Source organism: Balearica regulorum, chromosome 5 (assembly GCF_011004875.1).
Source record: "Balearica regulorum gibbericeps isolate bBalReg1 chromosome 5, bBalReg1.pri, whole genome shotgun sequence".
In the NCBI taxonomy this organism is placed as follows: Eukaryota; Metazoa; Chordata; class Aves; order Gruiformes; family Gruidae; genus Balearica; species Balearica regulorum.
In genome coordinates, this window is record NC_046188.1 from 36,826,201 (window position 1) to 36,850,421 (window position 24,221).

At 38.3% G+C, this 24,221-nt stretch overlaps 1 protein-coding gene across 23 annotated transcripts in view; it reads left to right on the forward strand.

Annotated features, from left to right (window-relative positions):
• GPHN (gephyrin) overlaps positions 1-24,221 on the forward strand; it is a 301,803-nt gene that overhangs the window by 127,822 nt on the left and 149,760 nt on the right. For 3 of the 23 annotated variants that reach the window (XM_075754163.1, XM_075754168.1, XM_075754164.1), the window contains one exon: positions 3,025-3,172. The exons of 18 other annotated variants lie outside the window; for them this stretch is intronic. In XM_075754163.1, the coding sequence (XP_075610278.1) occupies positions 3,122-3,172 (51 nt within the window). In that variant the 5' untranslated portion in view covers positions 3,025-3,121. Of the gene's footprint in view, positions 1-3,024; positions 3,173-23,528; positions 23,686-24,221 lie in introns of those variants that run through there. 2 more of the 23 variants (XM_075754165.1, XM_075754171.1) reach the window with 2 other exon arrangements.

The window sequence follows — 24,221 nt, forward strand, 5'->3', positions numbered from 1 at the left end:
AGTATAATGGACAAATCTATATCAAAGATGGAAAAGTATTCTTTTGTACATATGTATTTTGAATAGCAGCTGGCTAACAGGGAGGTGAGTATCCTTGCAGTAAATATAGCGGGAATCTTAACTTCTGAAAGGTTCTCCAAGGAGATTTGAGTAGAAAAAGGAGAGAGGAGGAAATAGAAGAAAAAGCAAATGAGATTATTGGAATGTTACTTCTAGAGAGGTCAGAATCTTCTTCCATGCACAATAGTTCAGTTATTTTACCTCACAACTATCCGTCCTCTATTTAAACATGAAATATTAAAGGGTTTAATATGATGAATTATGCAAGAAGAATAGATCTGTTTTTAATATATGATTTAACTTGACAGGTTGCTGAATTATATTCACAGGAGTTGGAATATTCATGTTTTCTGATAATCCTTAGAAAGTAAACTGCTTGCTTAAATGGCAAAGGAAGGGTACTTTATCAGGCAGAGAGCAGTAATTAGTATGACAAATAAATAAGAAGTCTTTGACAGCGTTTCCATATATTCTAGAAAAGGTGGTAGATTATCCTCTTTTACAACTCAAAATAATTTATGAGGAAAACAGATGTGTTGATTTTGTTAATTCACGTAATTACATCTTAGTCAGAACACCATTGTGAGCAGAGACTGTATCTCTTGAGTTTCTTGAAGAGGAAAAATTCTGTAAGCCTTAATATACCTGCTAGTTGAAAAGTATCTTTAGAAGAGTAATGAAATGCATGTTTCTAAATGTATTACTAATTTAAAAAAATAACCTGTATAATATATAGATGAGAATTTATTTGTCCATATTGCAATACTCCGCAAATTTTAACATGTGTTTATAATGTTTCCATTCTAGAGTGTTTAGAATATATTTATCCTTGCATATGAGTGAGATTTTACTATCTGCATATATGTACTGTGAGATCATATATGGTTTACAAATCTAGAGTATTGCCTTGAATATATGTGTGACTAGTTCTTCGAATTAGTGTATATTGTCAGTGTCAGGTATAATTGAAGCAGTGCATCTTGCTTACCAAAATTAAGTAGTGTCTGGCGTGCTTATAGGTACATGAATTAGGCGTATTTATGGCAGAAGTGATAGCGTGTACCCTAGCTAGCCTCATGTACCTTACCAAGGTTAGGAAGAATTGTGTGCAACCAATCAGCACTATGGCTCCTCAGCATCTGTATCAGTCTGAAATGGAGTGTGATGTAACTTACCTTCCCTGGGTTTTTGTCATAGATGCCTAGGTTCTCAAAGTGAGAGCACTCAACAGGTAACTGTATGAAGATACCATCACAGGTTTCACCCCCGAAAGCTTTTCTAGAAGGTAGAAATGTCTTCTGTCACAGGATCTTCAGGACCAATGCTTCAGTGAGAGCTTTCAGAGGAGGAAAACCTGAGTGAATGCTTAAATGGATGTACTCCCATCTGCATTCCTCTCATTTCTGTACCCCAGTGAAAGCAATGGCACTTCATTTTCAGTACCTGCTGGTTTTAAAATACTGCAGGAACTGATGAAGACTGTAAATATAGGAATTACAACGTATTTCTGAGAAAGTGTCACTGTTTTAACCTTCTCTAGATTTCTGTTCTCATTGGAATTATTTACCCTGTAAGCAAGAAGTTTTTCCAACTTGCAAAAACGCATTGGCAGATTTCAACCTTGCTCCTTGTCCACTGTAGTAGTATGTTGTGCCTAAAGGAGAGGTCTTCCAAGCCAAATAATTTCATGTACATAGAGACTGGTGAGCATATCAGGCAACACTGGTTTTGCAGAACATCTTCTGGTTGGAAATAAAAGCAATTGCATGTGAGAGGAAAAGAATAGCAGCAAACTTAAAATTTATTTCTAGTTAATGACATTCATGACAAAATAGAATTTCATTTACAATGTGGAATTGTCATCAAGAGTAAAGAGCAATTTATTACTATTACTGATGAGAGAAGGTTTGCGTGATGTGCCTGTAGATAGTTTTTGTATGTCAACAGCAGCATCTGTGGTGGGTTGACCAAAACCTTGCCATGCAAACCCAATACACATCTTATGGTTTATAATACCATGAGAGATGCTGGTTTTGATTGCAGCATTCTGTCATTACAAAGCAGTGTAATGAATTCTGTCATTACAGTTACATGATGTGAAGGATTGTTATTCTAGAGGAAGACTTAGTGAATAAGAAGACCACTCATTAACAGATTTCTAAAAAAAAAATGGTTGGTTTGCTAGGATTTGCAACTAAACAGCAGAAAGGAATTTAATTATTGGTTTGGGTTTTTTTAAGTGCTTCCCCATATGCTTTTCATGTAGGCATATGCATGCAGCTTGTCATCTCAAGAGCAGCAGGTGTTCAATTCATAAAAGTAATATACACAAGAAAGACATTTCCATTGTATTTCATTCTTGTAATACTTGTATGAGGTAGATATTCCAGTGTAGAGAACAAGGTTAAATGGTTACCTCCTCTGGTAGTTAATTTTAAGACATCCTGTTAGAATTGTTTCTTAGTAGTGGTTGTAAATTTGTAAATTTAGATGTAAAGCAGTTCTGGAGGAAGATGGAATTCTTAGTTCCATTATCCACCCTTTCACATAGAGACATACTTTATGCTCCTCAAAGAACACCTGTAATTCTTCTATAGTTGCTCTTTAAATGAAAGCACATATGCATAAAGTATTAAAGGCTACATTTAAGACTACAGACCTTTTCCTCTGAATAATGATAGCATAGCATTCTTTTTTTCTTTAGAAGTATGTGTTCACTTAATAGTTTAATATATGAAAATCCTTTTCATGAATAGCTGAAACACATACATCTCAGACTGTCTTCAGTCTGTGAGGCAACAAACTCCAGTGATAAATATCCAAGAGTAGATAATTATAAAAAACGTAAGAGAGGGGGAAGTAGCCAGAAGGGAAACGGGGAACACTGGGTCTTCTTAGAGGTCAGTTGCTCTAGATGACTTAGGAATTAATGAGATTTTAACTTTTCAACACAGTTGTATTTAGGAACATCTTCTGAACAAAGCAAGATGATTTCACTATCAGTGAGCTGCATTTCAGAGCAAAGCTGGACTCTCTGCCATCAAAAACTTGCATCTGTGAAATGATTACAAATAAAATCAGTCGATTCAGAGACTTCCTTGGAGATCACCTGGTTTGTAGACCTTGTGGTGTCATATACCTACATATACATAATACTGTATGCCAGAATCCGTTCTTTATGCCAGTAGGAGTAGCTGATGAAACTCATGCAACCTCTGTGTGCAGCCAGGCACAGAGTTTTTTGAAGAGGCTCAAGCACTCTCACCAATCCCATTACTGAGAAACATAAAGCACCGAGAAGCTTTACTTTTAACCTTGCAGGAAGGACAATTCTGGTTCTCGTTTTTTCTGCCAATGTTTTTCTTCTTCTACCTCTGAAATTAGAATTATTAACTCATGGCAGAAGAACTCTGAGTAGCATGACATAAAAGGATATTATTAATTGAATGTCTAATGAGTATGAACAGGTAGTATCTCCATAGACTCCAAAGCTTACAGATACAAATTGATAAAGATTTAAAGGCAATGCGTGATGGTCATGTGTTCTTCCATGATTAGATTGCTAGTCATGCTGGGCTGTGTGTTGGCTAAAACTGAGGGCTTGTCTTTTAACTCTCTTAGCATGCACTCAGAGTCTGACCCTCCAGCAGACAGTTTCATTGTGCTCCTGCAGCCAGGAAAAGAAGGTTTCTAAAAGGATTTGCAAGTATCCCTACCAGTAACAAAAAAAATAGATGCTATTCTGAGACCTCAATTTAGTGTATGAAATCCCTGATGAACTTCCAGGTTTGGATCTCCTACTTGGTTCTTGGGTTTCCATAAGGGAGACTTTCTGATGGCCATGAACCCAGCTAGGACAATTGAGAACATTAGACCAACTTCATGTGTCATCATATTTCCCTATAATTAAAGTCTACCTGACGACACACAGATTTCTTCCCACATTAATTTCTAAATCCTGCATTAGCAGAGTCCATCACTGATTAGTACTCTTTTCCAAGCTACATATGACTCACAAAAAATGCAAATTACATTGTTTAGATGATAGAAAGAACAAGTTTTTACTTGCTGTATTAATCCTTAAATTAAAACAACTTTTGTTGTCTCCATGCTGGAAACATGGAGAGAATGAAAGGTTTGTGTTTGAGATGATGTGCCAAAATCATGAAAAACATTATATGAAAGAAAAAATTACTTTCCTTTAATTGATTGTTTGTGTGTATGTATTCAGGCTGTAAGGACGTACATAGAGTCACTTAAGCTAGAGATTTACACCCCTTGCAGTACTGATAATGTGCTCTTAGCTCTTTCTCCCCCCATACCACGCATTCATGCTCCATTCTTTTAGTTCATGTCAACAACTGATTGTTTATGTTATATTGTATCATATCGTATTATATTGCTTCTAGTTGCCTGTGATTTCATTGCCTGTTGTGTTAATGTCAGTTTTTCTTCTCATTACTCCTTTGTTGTTTTAAGTTAGTTGTGTTTCTTTTAAAACTTATTTTTCCCCTTTTTTCTGGAAAGCACAGTCTGTATTACACTGGGTTCTGGCTTAGAATCTAGGTTTTCGGTGCCAAGCCTGGCTGTGCCAGCCTGAGACACTGTCCAGGCACACTCTCACACCAGAGAATTATGAGTGTTTCATAAGAATGCCTTTTCTACTGCGGGATTTTTTTTTTTCCTACCTATGAAGCCAGTAATTGTTGTGGATATCGGTTTTGACTCTTAGATTGTTTCTGCTCTGATAGGTTTGGGACTCTTTTCTTGAAGGACATGACTGTTGTCCATGCTATAGCTATTTCTATCTCAAGTTTTTGCATAGAAACTCCTTAGGGAATACTCACTGAAGGGGCTTTTCATCTGTTTCTCTCATCTTCTGTGGATGATGGATACTCACTGCAATCACAGACCTCTCAACTAAAAAAAATCTGTACAAAAAGAATATAAAATGAGAGATGGCTGAAGCGTCTGTATTGCCGTTCCCTGATTATTGGACAACAGGATTCAGCCCTGCCCTTGTGGATGTTCCCTGGCGTTTGATGGGATTTCTTTTAGGCCCAGGCAGTTGCTGCCATTCCCAGTATTACAGACATAACTCCATTTTTCCTCTCTGCCTTGCTGCTTCTGTACTGTTTTGAGACATGTGCATGATGTAAACCAAGCAACCGGGGCAGGGGAAGCAGAGCATCCGCTCTTTTTTGGCATCTGGCACTGAAGAGGCCGATTGACTTTTTTCGATTTGGAAGAGACACTAGCAAGTATCTGGGGGTGGCCAAATTTCTTTATATCTGTTAGTGATCAAACTCTGATCACCACTAGGACTGCTGAGTGTATCACAAGCAGTCCTCTGCTTTCCTGGCAAGGACATCAAATGCCTAGATGCTCTGGATGAAAAAATATGCTCACTAACTTTCCACATGAACATAGGAGTTGTCACTTCTTGTTTTCCTGCTGTCTTCCATCTTATGTTTCATAGGCTCTGTGGCCTTGAAGACTGCATGGCTCCAGAAATGACAGAGGAGACCACCTCATCAAGCTACCTTCCTTTTACAAGCTGTCTTGAATATAGAAGATGCTGAAGCATTGTTATTAATTCCTGTTCTAATGTGAGAAGCATTTAAACCAATGTATCTTATATTATATTGTGAAATTTGGTCTTACAAGTATCCAAAAGAAGTTTAGCTTGTGTTTTGCAGACCGGAATATTGCAGCACGGGAAAGGGAAGAGCAGGAAGACAGTGCATCCATTTAAGTGGAAATGCCATGCCAATTACTTAAAATTCTTTTAGTATTATTATTTACTTTCCAAAGTAAACAAAATAGTTCTGTAGTTCTCCTGCAGAGAGAGAAGTATCTGTAGGATGAAAAAAGAAAAATAGCTGAAAGTTAATTTACAAGGCAAACCAGTATATTGCAGGTCTTTCAAGCCTTTCTTGTTACCCAGCTTTTAAGCATTCTTGGTGCTGTTGCCCTTAAGAGGGGAGATTAGCGTGTATCAGATTTTTCATTACCACAGTCCTGTTTGTCTATTAAATCTTTCTTCACTAAGTACCTTAGAAACAAGCAACAAGACATTTCATATCTCTTGGTGTTTTCCAGCATAAAAAAAAATCTCTGCTTCTCTCTGTGGTCGTAATAACCAGTTTTCTCGGAATTCCTCCTGGCTTTCTTTCATTTTCCATTTTTACTAAATATGTATCTCTGTACATCTGTACTAGTCATCACCTGAAAGCTAGTTAGGTCTTGGGGCATCTTCTTGCTTGCTCTAACACAGTTCTTGTGCTTTTCATCTGACCTGGTATACTGGGTAGTGTTTTCAGTGGCTTCCCTTCTCACTGCAAAAGTCAGTTCTTAAATGAGATCTCACTTAGCCTGAATGAGAGGAGAAAACATAGGTCAGCTTCATTAAGCAGCAAATAGCTTTTGGCAAGTATATAAGTAAATTGAGTTTATATAAAAGCCCTAATAATTTTCCATGTGAGCCGTTCCATTAAGTTTTGTTTGGTTATATTTACCCTATAAGAATGTATTCTGGTGACTCTTTTTTGAGATCTATGAAGAAAATTTAATGTTGTCTTATCATAACTGATAATGTCATAACTGGTTAGGGGCTTCACTGAGTTTGAGGGAGATCTACGGTATGATCTTTTCTTGTGGTAAATAGATTTCTGAAAGTTCTTTCTTTTTATGATTGTCAAAATAGATGAATACTGGTACTGTATATATAGGAAAAAGGATTCCAGGTGTGTTTTTTTAAAAAAAGACCTTCACGTTCTACAGCTGTTTACAACTAGTATCTTAGTGAATTACGAAAATTATTATTTGTAGAGAAATTAAGTATAACTGCAAATAAGGGTATCGAAATACTGAGTGATTGGGTGACAAACCATCTGATGAAATTCAATGGAGGTAAATGTTAAATGATATACATGGGAGGTGTGAAAAAATCCGAAATTTGCATATAAAATAGGGGTCTCTGATTTGACTATTGCCATCAAGAATGAGGTCTGAGAAGTGTGCTAAGGTGGTTACTATTAGCTCAGCGTTCAGGAGCAACTGAAGGGGAAAAAAAAACCACCCCAAAAAAAGTCCGAGGAATTATTAGGAAAGGAACCAAGACCAGAACACAAAACCTTTTCTGCTATATATGGAATCTCTGGTGCCACACAATATACAATGGTGTGTGAAGGGCTGATCCCCTGATCACAAAAATGACACAGTAGGGCTGAAAAAGATTTAGAGTCAGATTATAAAAATTACCTAATTTATAGAAGCACTTCCATATGAGGAACAGATAAAGAGACTGAGACAGAAATGTCCACAAGTGGCACATTTGGTTGTATTCCAGCAACATTCTTCCTTATTTCTACTGCATGTTTTAAATTAACTCTCATGCTTAATTTATGCAAATTGTAAGACTGCCTGAAAGCAGGCGCTGAAGCTTTGACTATATGTCTTTTATTGGTTGATAGTCTACTGATTGTAAGGAGAAAAAAAAGAAAAGAAAAAAGAGAAATGGGTTCCTCATAACAGAAAGCATTCGCTTAAAACTGCTGAAGCTGAAACCTTACCTGGTTATAACACAGCAGTCATCTCTGCATCAGAAACCAGTTTGACAGATTGTACTTTTCTGAAAAAGATTTGTAGCTGGTAGACTGCAGATAATTAGGCTGAAATAGTGCAGTTTATTTTGTTTTCATAGTATGTTTTCTATCTAGATGCTTTTTTATGTTGTGTTTTAATGGCTTGATTGGAAAAACACAGTAGGAAGACACCAAAGACTACACACGCCTCCCTGTGATATGCAAGCTTGTAAACTGTATTAATAGTGATGTTTAGTACTTCAATGTGTGATTACACCTAATTAAACTTCTCTGATAATTAAGTTTTTGTGGCACCCTAATCCTATTAGTTACCCTATCATATGTAAGGTCCACTGTCTAAAACAGAATAGGAAACATGAAATGTTTTTAACAGAAAACCAACCAAAAACTTCAAGGAAATATCATGAGAGAATGGTGTAAAATAGTGTTAACAGAAGTGGTGAACCATGTGGCTAGTGGCAGTTTGCTTGCTCAGATGTCTTTTGTTGTATAAGATGCATAAGATTCATCTAGATGAGATTTCATGCTGATGAGCTGTATCTGAACACCGATGTAAACCGGAAAGTTTTAAGTGGATTCTGTGTTTTATTGGGTATGTTGGGTAAGTAAGTGGCTCATCTCATCTCTGACAGTGCACAAAGCTGGAATGTTGGCTTAACATGTCCTAAAGGCTTCCACAAATGGATGTCTTCTAGCTAAACAAAATCAAAGCAAAGTGTGTGGAGATGAAGTTAAAAATGCCTTCTTTAGCCCTAGCCACTGCATCCCTAGTGTCAAGAACCAAACATTTATCTCGAGCCATGTCTGTGTCACTAAGTCATGCAAACCAATAAAATGCATCTATCTATAAAGCATTTGGTGCTGGAGATCCAGCACCCACATTGTATGTTCTTTGATATGTTTTATTTCAAACTACTTTTACCTGGAACAGGCTCCCCAGGGAAGTGGTCGCAGCACCAAGCCTGACTGAGCCCAGGAAGCATCTGGATAACGCTCTCAGTCATATGCTCTGATTCGGCTGGTCCTGTGTGGAGCCAGGAGTTGGACTCGATGATCTTTATGGGTCCCTTCCAACTCAGGATATTCTATGATTCTATGATACTATGTGAACTGTGTGCCTCTTAACAGCTGGAGCAGATTACGTATGCTGCTGAAGTCCATCTTCCAAATAAATTTTAACTGAGAGTGTTCCAGTTCATATGCTTAAAGACTACTTTGCGATATGAACCAAAGTCTGGTAAGCAGAGAGCTGTCAAAAGAGCACTGCCGTTTTGAACTAGCAGGCTATGGTAGATGTGTCCCTAGCCTCCACTATATATATTCTCATACCACAGTATATCAAGGTTAAAAATAATGTGAAATTCATAATATAGTTCCATCATCACCAGTGAAACACTGTTGTCTAAGTACTCACAGAGTGCCTAGCCATGTGTCCCGATCCAATATCGGGGAGGTTTCGATACGATCCCAAGAGCGAGATTAAGACACAAACGAGGTCAAATGCTGTATACCAGAAACAGTTTTATTATGAAAAGAGTAAAAAAAAAAAAAAAAGGAAAAGGTAATGGTAACCGATAAGAGCGATAGGACAGGGCAGAAAAGAAAGGCAGAAAACCAAGCAAGACTCCGGGATAGAATCGCAAGAATAGTCACCGCCACGAGTCCATGGTGCCTCAGTGTGGGGGGAAGGGGTCCAAATCTCTCGTTCTGCGATGGTGGACGAAGAGGCGGGTCCGCAGCGTCTCGGAGGTCCGTCTCGGGAGAGTCCAAATCCCTTGCTCTGTGGTGGTGGGCGAAGGCACGCCATCCTCATCTTGGTGGTCCCCTTTTATACTCGTGGTGGTCTTCACGATGGCACGTATGACACGGCTTCCACATTCCTGCACATGTGTACACACAGTTCCAGCCCCATTCTTCACACGACTGTTATCTGACGCCGTGGCACGTGATCTTGCAAGGCGTTTTTCGAAGATTGAAAGTCTCAACGACCCGGCAATCGTCCTTACGACCCGGCAATTGCCCTTATCGCACTCAGTAGTTGAAGGGGTTTCCCGCTTGAGCAAAGCAATCTTTGAGACAAAAGTTCTTTCAGTCCGGTTTCTCACACCATGCTGGCAGACTATTTAAAAAAAAAAAAAAAAAAGTCTGGACCAGTGGTCTTCAAACTTTTTGATTGTGCACCCCATCAGTAAAAATTTTTTGAGAACCCCCCATCCCTAGTATATGTATATTCTGATATTTTCTTCCTGCACACCAGGAGTCATTTAGATTGGAAGAGACCCTTAAGATGATCAAGTCCAACCGTTAACCTATCATGGCCAAGTCTACCACTAAACCATGTCCCTAAGCACCACATCTACATGTCTTTTAAATACCTCCAGGGATGATGGCTCAACCACTTCCCTGGGCAGCCTGTTCCAGTGCTTGACAACCCTTTTTGTGAAGATATTTTTCCTAATATCCAATCTAAATCTCCCCTGGCACAACTTGAGGCCATTTCCTCTTGTCGTAGCACTTGTTACTTGGGAGAAGAGACCAACACCCATCTGGCTACAGCCTCCTTTCAGGTAGTTGTAGAGAGTGATAAGGTCTCCCCTCAGCCTTCTTTTCTCCAGGCTAAACAACCCCAGTTCCCTCAGCTGCTCCTCATAAGACCTGTTCTCCAGACCCTTCACCAGCTTCGTTGCCCTTCTCTGGACACGCTCTGGCACCTCAATGTCCTTTTTGTACTGAGGGGCCCAAAACTGAACACAGTGCTCAAAGTGCGGCCTCACCAGTGCCAAGTTCAGGGGGACGATCCACTTTCCTAGTCCTGTTGGCCACACTATTCCTGATACAAGCCAGGGTGCTGTTGGCCTTCTTGGCCACCTGGGCACACTCATGTTCAGCCGGCTGTTGACCAGCACCCCCAGGTCCTTTTCCACCAGCCAGCTTTCCAGCCACTCTTCCCCAAGCCTGTAGCATTGCATGGGGCTGTTGTAACCCAAGTGCAGGACAGGGCACTTGGCCTTGCTGAACCCCATACAGCTGGCCTCAGCCCATCGATCCAGCCTGTCCAGATCCCTCTGTAGAGTCTTCCTACCCTTGAGCAGATCAACACTCCTGCATAACTTGGTGTCGTCTGCAAACAGACTGAGGGTGCACTCGATCCCCATGTCCAGATCATGGATAAACATATTATACAGAACTGGCCCCAGTACTGAGCCCTGGGGTACACCACTTGTGACTGGCTGCCAAGTGGATTTAACTCCATTCGCCATCCAGCCCAGCCATCCAGCCAGCTTTTTACCCAGCAAAGCGTATGCCAATCCAAGCCATGAGGAGCCAGTTTCTCCAGGAGAATGCTGTGGGAAGCAGCATCAAAGGCTTTAGTAAAGTCCAGGCAAACAACATCCACAGCCTTTCCCTCATCCACTAAGTGGGTCACCTTGTCCTTGAAGGAGATTGGGTTAGTCATCATCCTGCATATGCTCTACTTTGGAGACTGCTAAACTATTGAAATCATTTACTGGTTTAGGGAGCATCACAACAGTAAGTAATGAAAACCAGCCCTGATTAGCTGGTTTCTAGATTGCTCAGTACTAATCATTCTATAGACAGTAGGATTCTTAAGAGGCATTTTCAATTCTCCCACACTTTCAGTTTACATAAGTTTGGTTTCAAGTTGTTATTTTACTTCTGTGCTTGTCACAGTTTACTGAAAATCACCCAGCATTCAAAATTTCATGTGAGGTGTTTATAAAATTGCAAAAAAACCTACAGAAATGTTACTTGAACACATTAGTATCTTAATGAAAATTTTCTGGACAATCGGTTATTAAAAGGATCCAGAAAAAAATTGCAGGAAGAGGTCTATTCCTCATTAAAAATTATTATATAGCAACAGTTTTAAGTAAGGAAGCCCAGCAGATATGTTAATGGGCTGAAAGAAATTCTTCCCCTGGAGTCTGCCTCTGTAACACAAGCACACAGGAGAAAGAAAGCTTTCCCAAGAGCTTCCTCTGTTTTTTTTCTGAGATCAAAAGCCTTATTGTGTTAATTAGCATTGATAGCCACCATATTTTATCTGGTTGTTTAGTTTGTGTGAGCCATAGTTTATGGAACTATGTCTCTTCATGGCTTTTACATAAGAGAGCTAAGAAGTGATGCTACAGAGCGAGGAGAAGACAGGCATGAGTGCAGGGTGCAGGTGCTGCCTGAACGAAGTGGGTCCATCTTGGGTGCGGGCATCAGATTCCTGAGGAAGTGGGGTCAATATGGACAAATTATCTGAGAACTATAGTTGTAACAAAAGCCAATTACTTTTACCATGGTGTATGGAGACAACACTGATGATGTCTTTGGACAACAGTAGTAGTATGTATTTGTATGCAAGATTAAGTAGCTTGTGAAACAGAATGTTTTGATATTACTATATATATAATGTAATTTGCTGTGGCCAAAGTCACAATATTTACTCTTCTGGAATATCTTTGTGCTCCCTATGGAAGTTTCCTAGCATGCGCTTATCTAGGCAAGAAAAACTATTCAAATTAAATGCTAATATAAGATTAAATTGTAATGTTTCTCTTTTTCATTATCCCTGTGCTTTTGATGTGTTCTTTTTCTGGATACCCTCATGATAAAATAGCTAGCATTTTGATTCTACTTACTGTAACACTGTTTCTGTACCTTTCAATTGTGGTAGAATTTCAGAAATTACATGACTTAAATTGTCCTCAGAGAAATGTATAAGGGAGAGAATGCCACTGAATCATCAGAGTTCACTAAAGGTGCAGTGATTGCTGAGTTTTATTTTTTTAAAATATTCTCTTATAAAAACTACAGAAGGATTTCTAGGATTGTTCTGTCAGAAACGTTTACATTCAATTTCAGCTGCCTCATCATTCTGACAAGATTAGGTGGAATGTTAAGACTGCGAAGGTAACACATTTCACCATTTCTGCATAGACTGACATTTCTATTTTCTTTATTATTTCTCATCTGCTTTGTTACTGTTATTACGCTCTATCAAAATAGCCTTGTATTTTAAAATTACAAATGTTGTAACAGTTTCACTGTGGTACTTCGGTAGCATGATGACACAAGCCTCTCTGCTAACAAATAAGCTGATCTATGGAAATTTATACTGCTCGGTCCTGTCATTTTAAAGGGTTCTTCTGCATTCTTACCAGTGAAGTGTCTTGGTAGTTGAACATAATTTAAAATAATAAAGAATATTTAAAATAATAAATCATGGTAATAATTTAAAATAATAATATTTTAAAAGAATTCTCACTTTTAAATAAGTGAGAATTACCTAACGTTGATCAGTCTTGAAAATGAAGGTATCTGAGGATATCTTATGAAGATAAGAGTTTAACATCAAGATGTTTTAAAATTCTGTCCTTCTTTGATAAAACAGAAGACAACCATTCTTGATGTATTTGGAGCAAGGAATGTGTTCTATATTTTAATAAAAATTTCTAGGGAATAATGCTGTATAAAAAAGCAGTGTGTAAAAATACAGCGTCATTTGGAGACTGAAGCTAACACTTTAGTTTTACAGAGTATCTTGAGGCTGTAAAAGACAACAGACAGTTATCCTCAGGCTGTTTTGAAGGAAAGATGCCTAAATTTAAAATCAGGGAACTGTAAAGAACTGCTTTACGTACAAAAGCTCCAAATGTCTTTAAGTATTGTTCTGAACTGTGAGTGCTTCGTAGGTGAGAAAACCAAAGGGATGGTTGTGTTTCAAAAAAGAAAAAAATGGGTATTCGTGAAGTGTAAAGCTTTCGTGTGCATGATATCCTCACTTAGATGACTTCTGAGAGACTCAGCAAAAAAAATAAGCAGTAGCACAGGTAAAAGGAAATGATGAGGTTTTCTGTGATTAAGTCTTTTCTGCAGACCTAGCTATGGAAAGCACTTAGGACACATATTCTGACTGTTCAGCCGATAGTTGATATACAGGTATGAAACTTTAATCATAATGGCACAGTTCCCTGTATGTGCCATTTTGTTTTAAGTAAAAACTGAGATACACCTCATGTATTTGGGGATCCAAGCACTTTTACAATGTGTGTGTGGGTGTGTTCAGAATATTTTGTATTTCAATATTTTTTTGCACAATTTTTGTACCTTAAACTCTTTTAAAATAATCCTATATTTGGATAAATAGTATTTTAGCAGAGACATAGTCTTGACAACAGCAAAACCTGAGCTAATTATGTTGCAGTTCATCTAAAACCATGGCAATCTTGTAATAAACAGAAAAATCAAAGGGAAAAATAAGGGGTTTCCTCTGTGGTGGAATAATTAGCTAATTTCAGACTAGCTTTTGTTGAATAGATTTTTAAATTCACTCTCCTTGATCTCTACCAATGAAAACAACACTGGACATGTTTGAGCATTTATATTGCCTTCTGAGGATGGCTAAGTAATAGAGAAAGAAAACCAAAGGAAATATTCTTTCTAACTATCCTTATAATTATGTAATTTGAGTATGTTTGAAACGTGGAATGAACATGTGATAAACTATCTTCAATTTTGATCTCTTTCTGTGGTCTTAATTAAGAATCTGTTCTATCATTAACAGGCACAACCTAATTTTTCAAAATTAACAAATTGGGGACAAGTTTTTCTCTGACTGCACACTTAATGTATTTAACTTAAGTAAGTGACTTAAACCTGTAGGTTTCAAAATCAGGAGTAGGATGCAATGCATCAAGCCCACTGACAAACAGTATTCAAATAGCGAGTTTATTTTACACACAGGGCGGATAATAGCTTACCAATGCCAATAAAAAATAAAAATAACAAAATCAATTTAAAATTGAAACTGGGATATAAACAATCTTTCTGCTGTCCCTTCTAGGAAAGGTTAATTTAAAATAGTTCCCGAGTTCATTGCTGTTTCTCTTACACAAAACTCCCCATGAAAACCTGATTTACCTCTCTCCTCCATCTTAGATTATCTGCAGGGAACTGAAGGTAACATCCAAAGTACAGAGTTTGCAAAAGAATTAAACATTTTCTTATCAAACCTCAGTCAGACACTGAAATCTATCCAAAGAACAGAGATTACTGATGAAAATTTTTCTACAAGTAGGTCAGCGAGAAATTTAATATCTTCCTACAAAAATGTCATTATAATAAAAAGAGCCTAAGGGCTGCAGTCTGTTTATTCTGTGAGCCTGCAATTATTTCCTGAGCAAAATAGTATTCTTTTGTCAGTACGGTAAATGAGGATGCCCAGATGTTAACTTGATTGTTATGACCTTCAATTGAGTATATTTAAATGAAGTGGTAGTCTGCTTTTCTTCCATGCCTCAGTTTATCCTGATTATCTTTTTTTTTTTTTCCTAAAGGTTCAAAAATACATGAAACTCAGATTTCCTAAAATCAAAAATACGGGATAGAAAAGAAGCTGTCTGACAAAAAACGTTTTTGTCTGTACAGTTGTTTTTTTGTGTGGAGAGCTATATACTGCTCATTCCAATGAAATATATTTGCTGTAGCCAATGCTCTTACGATGTTTTCTTGGAGATATTCTGAAATTTGGGTGACAGACAAATGCTTGGAGTTTCCTACTAAAAATACCTCTGCTTTTGGAGTTAGAAGTGAAAGCTGAAACAGCAGCTAGAGGCTTAATGGACTACTAAATGATCTGTGACATTTAGGAAGGAATAGCTATAGTGGCTTGGAAATGGGCTCCATTTTTTAGAGTTATTTGTACAGATGGTTACAGCTCCAAAACAAAAAGTTCTAAGTGGACCGAGTGTCAAATACTGTGCTTAGATTCATGGGTACAAATGTAAAAAGCTCTTGGAATATTGCCACTATAGAATTGTTGGGTTTCTGGTAGACCTGATCTTTAACCACAAATTTATAACTCTTAGCAGGAGAAAAAAAAAATCTTTGATCTCTTTTTAATGTCTTCAAATATCACAGATGTTGCCAGGCCTGGAGAGAGAACTCTTACACGCCAGGAAAGACTTGCTTAGTAATTGCAAGAAAAAAGCAAGGGCTTCTCTTTCCAGAGAGTCAGAAGTGATGAGTGTTGAAATGAAAAGGGAATTCTTGGGGTGTGTTTGTTCTGCACTGGGGCGGAGGAGTGAGAGAGAGGGATGGTGCCAGGTTCTGTCTGGATTTCAGTAAGAAAGGCCTGACAACAAATGGCTTAATATAATATCTGCTTCAATAAGGCAGAATAAGAGGAGGAATATAGATAGCAGATAAATCTTACTCCCTTCAGATGCTGGGAACCGTGTGTTCATGCAGCATTGGATCAGTCCCTGGATGGATTTCCCCACTCATGAGTAATTGTTGGTACACTTTTAGATAAAGGAAGGGCCACGCTGGTGGCGTAATCACCAGCACAGAGTGGGAGCTGTCTACAGGCTCCTGCATTACAGTGAGGTGGCTGAGTGTCCTTTGGCCAAGGGTTTGTGCAGCATGACACAGCTTTGAAGGCCACGCTGGAGGTGGAGCACTGTGGGAACTGCAGGGGAACTGCTATGTGGATCACTAACTCCTTGATGTACAACAGTCTCCTGGTCAGGATCACCAGGATATCAGAAACATTATAAATAGAACATTGTGTGGTCCTTAATTTCCGGAGGGCATTGCCCAGTTCTTGCTCACAGATAAAATTTATTGCATACTCCCCTTCATCCACTAATTCCACCTACTCTCTCTTACTGAAAATACTATCTGAATGACTCTGCTGCCTGTGTAGGCTCTTCATCACTCTCCAGCACTCAAGTGGCAATTGTCTTTACAAGGGAAAGCAGTAGTCCAGAGATAATGTATACTGCATGCATCATAATCCTCACAGCAGAATGTGTGGGAGATGATAGAACTCTTTGAAAGGGGCAATATGGTATTTCTAATTATTGAGATGATGCCTTTGTTCTAAATTGCATTGCATTGAGCAGGTGACTGTAATGTGATTTTAACATGTCCAGAAAGGTAAGTTTTGCAATTAATAAACCAAAAATGACTTACCCAAACATTTTCATGTAATGGATTTGTGGTGGGTTAACCTTGGCTAAATGCCAGGTGTCCGTCAAGCTGCTCTATCACTCCTCTCCTCAGCCAGAAAGGGAGGGGAGAAAAAATAAGATGGAAGAAAACAATCCCAAACTCGTGGGTCAAAATAAAGGCAGTTTAATACTGCAAAAGGTAGCATGTGGAAGCAAAGCAAAAGATTATTCTCTACTTCCCATCAGCAGGCCGTGTCCAGCCACTTCCTGGGAAGCAGGGCTTCAGTATGTGTAGCGGTTGCTCCTGGAAGACAAAACATTGTAAAAAAAAATCAAATGCCCCACAGTTCCTCTCCCCATCTCTCAGCTTCTTATTGCCGAGCAGATGTCATATGGTATGGAATATCCCTTTGGTCAGTTTGGGTCAGCTGCCCTGGCTTTGTCCCCTTCCAAGATCTTACTCACACCCAGCCTACTGCTGACGAGGGGAAGAAATGTTGGAGAGACAGCCTTGATGTGTGCCAGCACTGCTCAGTAGCAGCCAAAACACTGGTGTGTTATCAACACCTTGCTGGCTACCAATGCACAGCACTATGAAGGCTGCTGTGGGGGGAGATTAACTCCATCTCAGCCAGACCCAATATGGGAGTGTATGTTAGAATAATAGTATATAAAGCAGGTGATACACAGTCGAAAAGACTCATTATTCCATATGCAGCTTTTTTTGAAGTATATAAATAACTCAGGATTCTTGTAAAGGTTACCATGTGTGTCGTCTTACATCTTCGTAATAACGAACAAGTGCTTCCTAGTCCAGAGGGCTTTCCATGGTTTCACAACTCTAGAAATGACTCATGCTTTAGCAAGGAGTTCCTGTTCCTGTGAAGCAGCAGACATTTCATATGCATAACCTCCACTATCTGTCTGATTCGAGCACATCAGTAACAATGGGAATGTACTTTTTTTCACTAAAACCTGCTGTACCTACAACTGTACTACTTAAACGTCTCCATAGTTACTGAGTCCTTGCTTATCCTTTTGCAACACTACTCAAAAAACCCAACCCAAACCAAAAAAGTCTGTATATATTCTCTCCATTCTTTTTCAAGGGAAACAGAAGAGAGGCATGAAATACCCATTTATGAAAGTATAATGAATAATTTTGGTATCTGTATGTTAATTGTAATGTTTGAAATAATTTCATCTTCTAGATAGTTATGAAGGTTTAATATAAACTTCAGATAAAGTAAGTGAAAGCAATTTCAAAATAAATTTGAAAAATATTTTCTGAAATACTTCTCAAAAGGATTACAGTGAGAAATGTCTGCTAAGATTAGCAGAATAGACATAATTTGAGGTTTAGAATTTAAATGATAAGAAAATCTTTTAGTAAAAAGGACACTAAGATTTGATTTGTCTGGTGCTAAGTAGTTAGAGTTTATAAATCATTAATTCCTCTTGAAGCAGACTCTTAAGGGCTTCACTTGTCAGTGCCTATTCCCTCAGTGCTGCAGCTTTTGGTTCTGGCACAGATCTTGATTTTGTAACTGAAGCATATGGTACAAATACATTCGTTGCCAGAACACTTAATTAATTAAGCCATCATTCATTCAAGATTAAGTGTGAAGAGTACCTATATAGATAACATGCTTAGTGCAAGTGTTTCTTACATGGAATTAGTAGCATTTGTTTGAAAACTCTCAGTCACAGAACTAATAGTTATGAATAGAACCAGCGTGTTGGAAATCATGGGACTGGAAAGCATTTCTGAATATACCAAGACTTTTTCTGCAGCAGTCAAGAGACTCAGTATCATCACTGCAAGTATTTGTAAGGATTGCGCTTCCTTTAGCAGAAAGCATTCTATACTTCTCTCATTCTGATAGTACTGATTAGTATTTCTTTTACGATTCTTAAATTTTAGCAAGTGAAGTTTGGCATATGTCTTTACAAAACCAAGAGATGACAAGTGATTCTGCTTGGAATCATCCTTTCCATCTCTTTTCATGTCTTACTTTGAACTTTGTTCATGTCCTAGTTACCCTCTATGGCTTTGTTAACATTATGAGCCTAGATTGAGCTAGGTCACTTCTGTGAAACAGTTGCTTTATTAAGCTTATGTTTGCTCCATTTGCAGCAACTTTATCAAATTAGGCAGACAAATAAGACAAAGTTGTCTTCTCTCAGTCAGTTCAGAAGGATATACATTTTCTATTTTATATATATATATAATCCTTGTCATGTAACAAAGTGTTAGCATATCTTTCTGTATAGCACAAAATAATTTCCAAGAACTTAAGACCTTAGAAACAATGCAGATTAACATACAAAGAGTTCTGCAAAAATGCTGTAGGTTGTTTGACATTCTGCAAATTATTTTGCCTGAGAGATTTCCAATACTCATACAGGCGTGTTTGAACAACCTTAGTATCCAGGCAGATTTTAGCTTCATTTATACCAGCTGCAGAAACAGTTGGAAGGTGATTTTGAAATCTCTTTAGGATTTTGAATGCTTTTATTACCACCTGACTCCAAGTAATTTTGTTGTTAGTATGTATCAAGAAAAAATGAACATCTTTTAAAAATGTTCCAAAAGAGAAATGACCAGAAAGTTTCAGCTCTTAGGGAAAGAAATCTTTCTAATGTGAGTTGTTCTGCATTGGTTTTCTCCCGAGTATAATAATCAGTTGAAATCTTTGATTGCAGTGGGATCAGCTAATGTTCTGCAAGCTGCAATGGAAGCAGAAGATAGCTCATCAAATTCTATGGTAACAGCTTTCACCCACTATAGTGTAATAGCTATAATCCTTTGGGCCTACAAGAGAGATTCTGCATAGACTGAATCCCGAAATGGTCTTCCCTTTGAAGAGAATGGCCTTTTTAGTCCTGTAATGGATTGTCTTATAAGTGCCAAAAGGTTCTTTCGCTACATTTTCTTCTTTGGATGCTTATACTCCAGACTTCAGGAATAAACAATAACCTAATCAGCAAGGCGGCCTGTTACTAGTTCATTCTATCATTATTCTATTGTGCTCTATCACTGTAAGAAAAAAGCAAGGGCTCATAGGGAGAAGACTTTTTTCTGTAATGATCACAGTTATTTATTTTTCATTGCCTTCAACAGCTGTCAGCGTGTTATTTGCCTTAAGAATCGCCAATGAATCTCAATTGATTTTTATCCTTTCCCTATCCATTTTAAGAATCATTTGCAGGGTCTCCGAGATTACTCCTACTCAACAGATAATGGAGAAGTGCAGACAGCCTAATCAGTTCCAGAATACTCCAATCTTCTTTCCTTGCTTGCATATACGTTTCTTTTCATTGTTTGTATATCCCTATCACAAGAATATATCAGAACAGGATGTCCATACCTTCCTTTATATTTGGAGACATAAAGGACACTGCTTAGTTTTGGATGAAGGGGCTTTCTTCCTGATGGTTTATTATCTTCTGGAAGCTAAATCTGGCATTGATTATTAGACCTGGAAGGTCATTTACCATCTAAACATGGTACTCTGTAATTTGTTCCTTATTTGTCTATGGTAGTAATACTTCCTGGGGAAAAATAAATATCTTTGCATACTCACATGTAGTGATCTGATTTGTACAAGAATCCTTTCTCCGTCAACTCACACATAACATTCAGGGTTCTCTACAAATACTTTTTTTATTTTACACTGCAGTAGGAGGATGAACGCAGATAATTCCGATCTAATTTATATTCAGAAAGAGATTTTATTGTTGGCTTGGTAGGCTTCACTGGGGCAAAAGAACAATCTGAACAGTGCCAGGACAATCATAGATCACAATAAGATCATGCCTTTAGTTGTTAGATCACATGGCCTGTACATGCACTGGTTGGCTGGAAAAATCATGCATTTAATTTATGCATTGTAATTAGGTGTTAGAGAATTAATACAGCTGATAGCTTAAGACCTCTCAGCTGGTAGGGGGATCCACTGCAGATATGGAGAGATGTCACTGAGGATGGCTTCTTCATTGCAAAGAGGGGCATCTTCTAGTAAATGTTGCTAGGCAAAATTGGAGTGCTATTCTGTATCCATACACTAATGATCAGAACAATGATGTTTGGGTGAATAGCACCATCATAGCACACTGCATGAACAAGCAGAGAAGTGCTAGATCCATCCATTATGTAATGACTCCATCTATGGAATTGTGCCTGCCATGAAGTAATTGTTACAGTCTTCAGGATCTTCAAAATACGCTGCCACATCCTCTCAACAGACACTTCTCTGAATATCCAAATATGCAATTGCATTGACAGTATTATTCACCAAGGATTAATCTGTGGTTGATAATATCAAGAAATGCAAAGATTTCTTTTCAGAGGGGAGGAGCATCTGAGTTGGTAGGGAGATGTCTCTCTAATTCCATGCATTTCAGATCCATGCTTATCCACCAATACCCTTATTCTGTAGTGGTTAAGAAAAAGCAGTGTCTGAGTCACCATGTTCACTCCATTCTGGCTTGAACAGTATTGGTACCTGGAATTCAGGAGCTTGCAAGTGTCTGTTCTAGTCATTCTGCCTTTTTTCTCCACATTGATCATTCAGACCAATAGACACATGCATCATTTAGGCCTCAGTTTTCATATAGTGAAGTGTAATAACATATTTGACTATTTAAACATACAGAGCATTTTGGTTCAAGGTAGGAAACAGTCCATAACTTTTACATGTGCTACAAAATGGAACAGGTTTCACTTCAGGAGGAATCCATCTTCTGTGAGGGCTTTGGTTCTCAGTACTCTAGAAAATTAGAGTTATTGGCAACTTGTGACCCTAGTATACATCCAGCAGCTCTTTCAGCACTTCATCCACCAGTTTGGTAGCATGTAAATTCTCTCCATCCTGCAGTTAATATCAGACTTCCATTTTAAATAGAAGGGTTAACTCAAATTTGGAATATTAATGTGATTCTTCACAGTCTTACTTGTTTGACATAACAGTGTTCTTTGTTGCATACAGAAGACGGTGAGCCCTGATATAAGTGGCTTTGACTCTATTATACGTTGTAAGATAGAAGTGATACTTTAGACCACATCTCTACATTTCTTCCAAAAGTTCAGATTTACATTTAAACCTGTTTATTCACTTGCTCTTCCAGTGCTCATTTGTCCAAAAGTAAAACATTTACTGGTCTTTCAGAGTATGTTTTGTAGACAGGTGTCTGTCAGAAATGACAAAATAATGCTGAATTCCATCCAGGCCCATTTTAGTATATTCTTTAGAATTTGATGAGCTAGACTTCCCCAAGGAAATTTCTGTGACGGTACAAGTGACTTTCGCTGTTTCATCCAGGGGTATTCTTTAGAGGACCCAGATAAATCTGTTCTTTGCAATACTGCATGTGCTTTTGCTAAAATATACTCATTGTTCTGGCATCTCATTCAGCTGCCTAGCTTAATAAAGCCATACAGCAGTGTTGCTTGGATTAGGCTTGCAAACTGCATATTCTCCTTTTATGGTATGATGTTGATTGTAAGTTACCAGAATTGGCACACATATAGAGAAATATTCAGTAAAGACAAGCTTGCTATTTTTCGGGGTAGGTTCACTTTGTTCTGACAGTGGGTGTATTCATATGCTGCTATGTGAGATTTCTTTTGTGGTATCCGTATACGTTGTATTTTAGCTCTTCCCTGACTCATCTTCAGTCTGTGGCAATCTCAGGACTCTCCATGTCAAAACATTAATCAATCTCTAGGGTAGTCAGTTCTTGCTACTCTCCAGAGTAATGATAGCCAGTAGTGTGAAAGTATCATCTAGACATGCATACTCTTGGAGATAACAGTATTTTCTGTACTGTTTGTTGCTGCTTTGATCTCAGCTCTTTTAGGTTATTTGTTATATGCAGTTCCTTTGATTCCTTTCTGTACTTCGGTGAGGGTACCAGGTTGCACTCTCTGGTTGAGTACACTCATGTTCTCACAACTCATAGCTTCCTAACAGAGCTGATCAGGATGCTTTGAATTGTTCATGACTGAGTAGTCTTGGAAAACTACTGCATTACAGTGGTTCCATTTCCCCTTTTGAGCTCTTAACTTCTTATTTCTTCTGCTTGTGTCTGTGATAGTGGCACATTTGGTAATTTGGTGACAGTTTTCTCAGCCAACTGCTGAAGTATACAGTCCTTGTGGGTGCCACTTTACATGCTACCTTTATAAGGGCAGAGAATCTGTTCTTCAGCCATTCAAAATTCCTTCTTGAAGGGGTGCCAAAGTTCCAGAGTACTTAGGCAATTAGTCCTCCAGTAGTCATTTCCAGATCTTACACTAATTTGATTGAATTTTATACTTCTCATTCTTGATTTCATAAGGACTTCATAATTTCTCTTCATGGGTCCAAGTCTTTTAGTTTGTTTCTTTGCTTGTTGCACTGTGGGAATATCCAGAAGTTCAGCTGACTTCACACAATGATTGTTCGGGTGGCTTTCTGGCTCTGTGTGGACTCGAGAAACTTCTCCCCCATGGCCAAAGCAAATTCTATTAGATCTCTGGGCAAACTTCACATCTGTATTGTATGGGTTTTGAACATTTGCCATAAGGCCACCTGGAGTTCTGTCTTTGCTTTTGCCCGGCATTATGTTGGTCTAATAGTATCCAGGGCTGTTTCAGCCTTCAGTGGAGTGATGCTGCAGGTGTTCATGGGAGTCCTCGGGCCTTCTCCTGGGTGGTAAAAAGGCAAAGGTAACTGTTCAGAGCGAGTCATTGCGGGAATGTACATGCAGACTCAAAGAAGAAAGGTTACTGGTCAGTAACTGGTGTTCTTTGAGAGGTATAGTCTGCATGTACATTAGTCTCCTACCTGCCTTTCCCCTCTTTCTGAATCTCTTTCAGGTTTGATTGTGCATTTAAGAGGAACTGAAGTGGTGGCGGATGCACTCTGCCCCGTGTGTCATGCCTGAAGCAGGAAGAGGGGAGGAGGTAGAGCACCCCTCCCGGGACACTCCAGGGCAGGCCACGAGCCCACCCACTCTTAGAGTATATGTATGGACTAAGTATCTCAAAGTACAGCAGCTGTTTGTTGGTAGGTAAATTTTCTTTACTGTATTTTCACAGGTAAAGCAGTAGATTTTATTTTAAAAACAATTTCATTCATTGACTCTATGGATGATATGCGTGAACAATACACGTGGGGGAATTTATACCATAAACTGCATTACAATGAGTAGCTCCCTGTCTCTCTACTGGTTTCATGTCTTGTCTTTTTCCCTCCCAGTCCTAACCTTTTAAAGATATCTGAATATTTTCACTCTGTTCAATTTGCCATTTCCAAAAATTGAAACTACAGAAGTTGTAATATTAAAAAGTAAAAAGTAAAAAATATTTAAAAAGTAAAAGGAAATGATGTCTTACAGAATTGTAGCTAAGTGTATGAAGTAACATGTATGATTGTGTTTACTATTAGAAAATGAAGCTAGAAACTACACTGGGTTCTGTAAGAATCAATTATATTTTTATAATTACGTTGTTTTTTAAAACTTCATAGTTACAGAAAAGCAAACATTTGAGTTTAAACATTTTTTCTACAGCTGAGTTCCTCATGTGTTGGTTTTTTTTTTA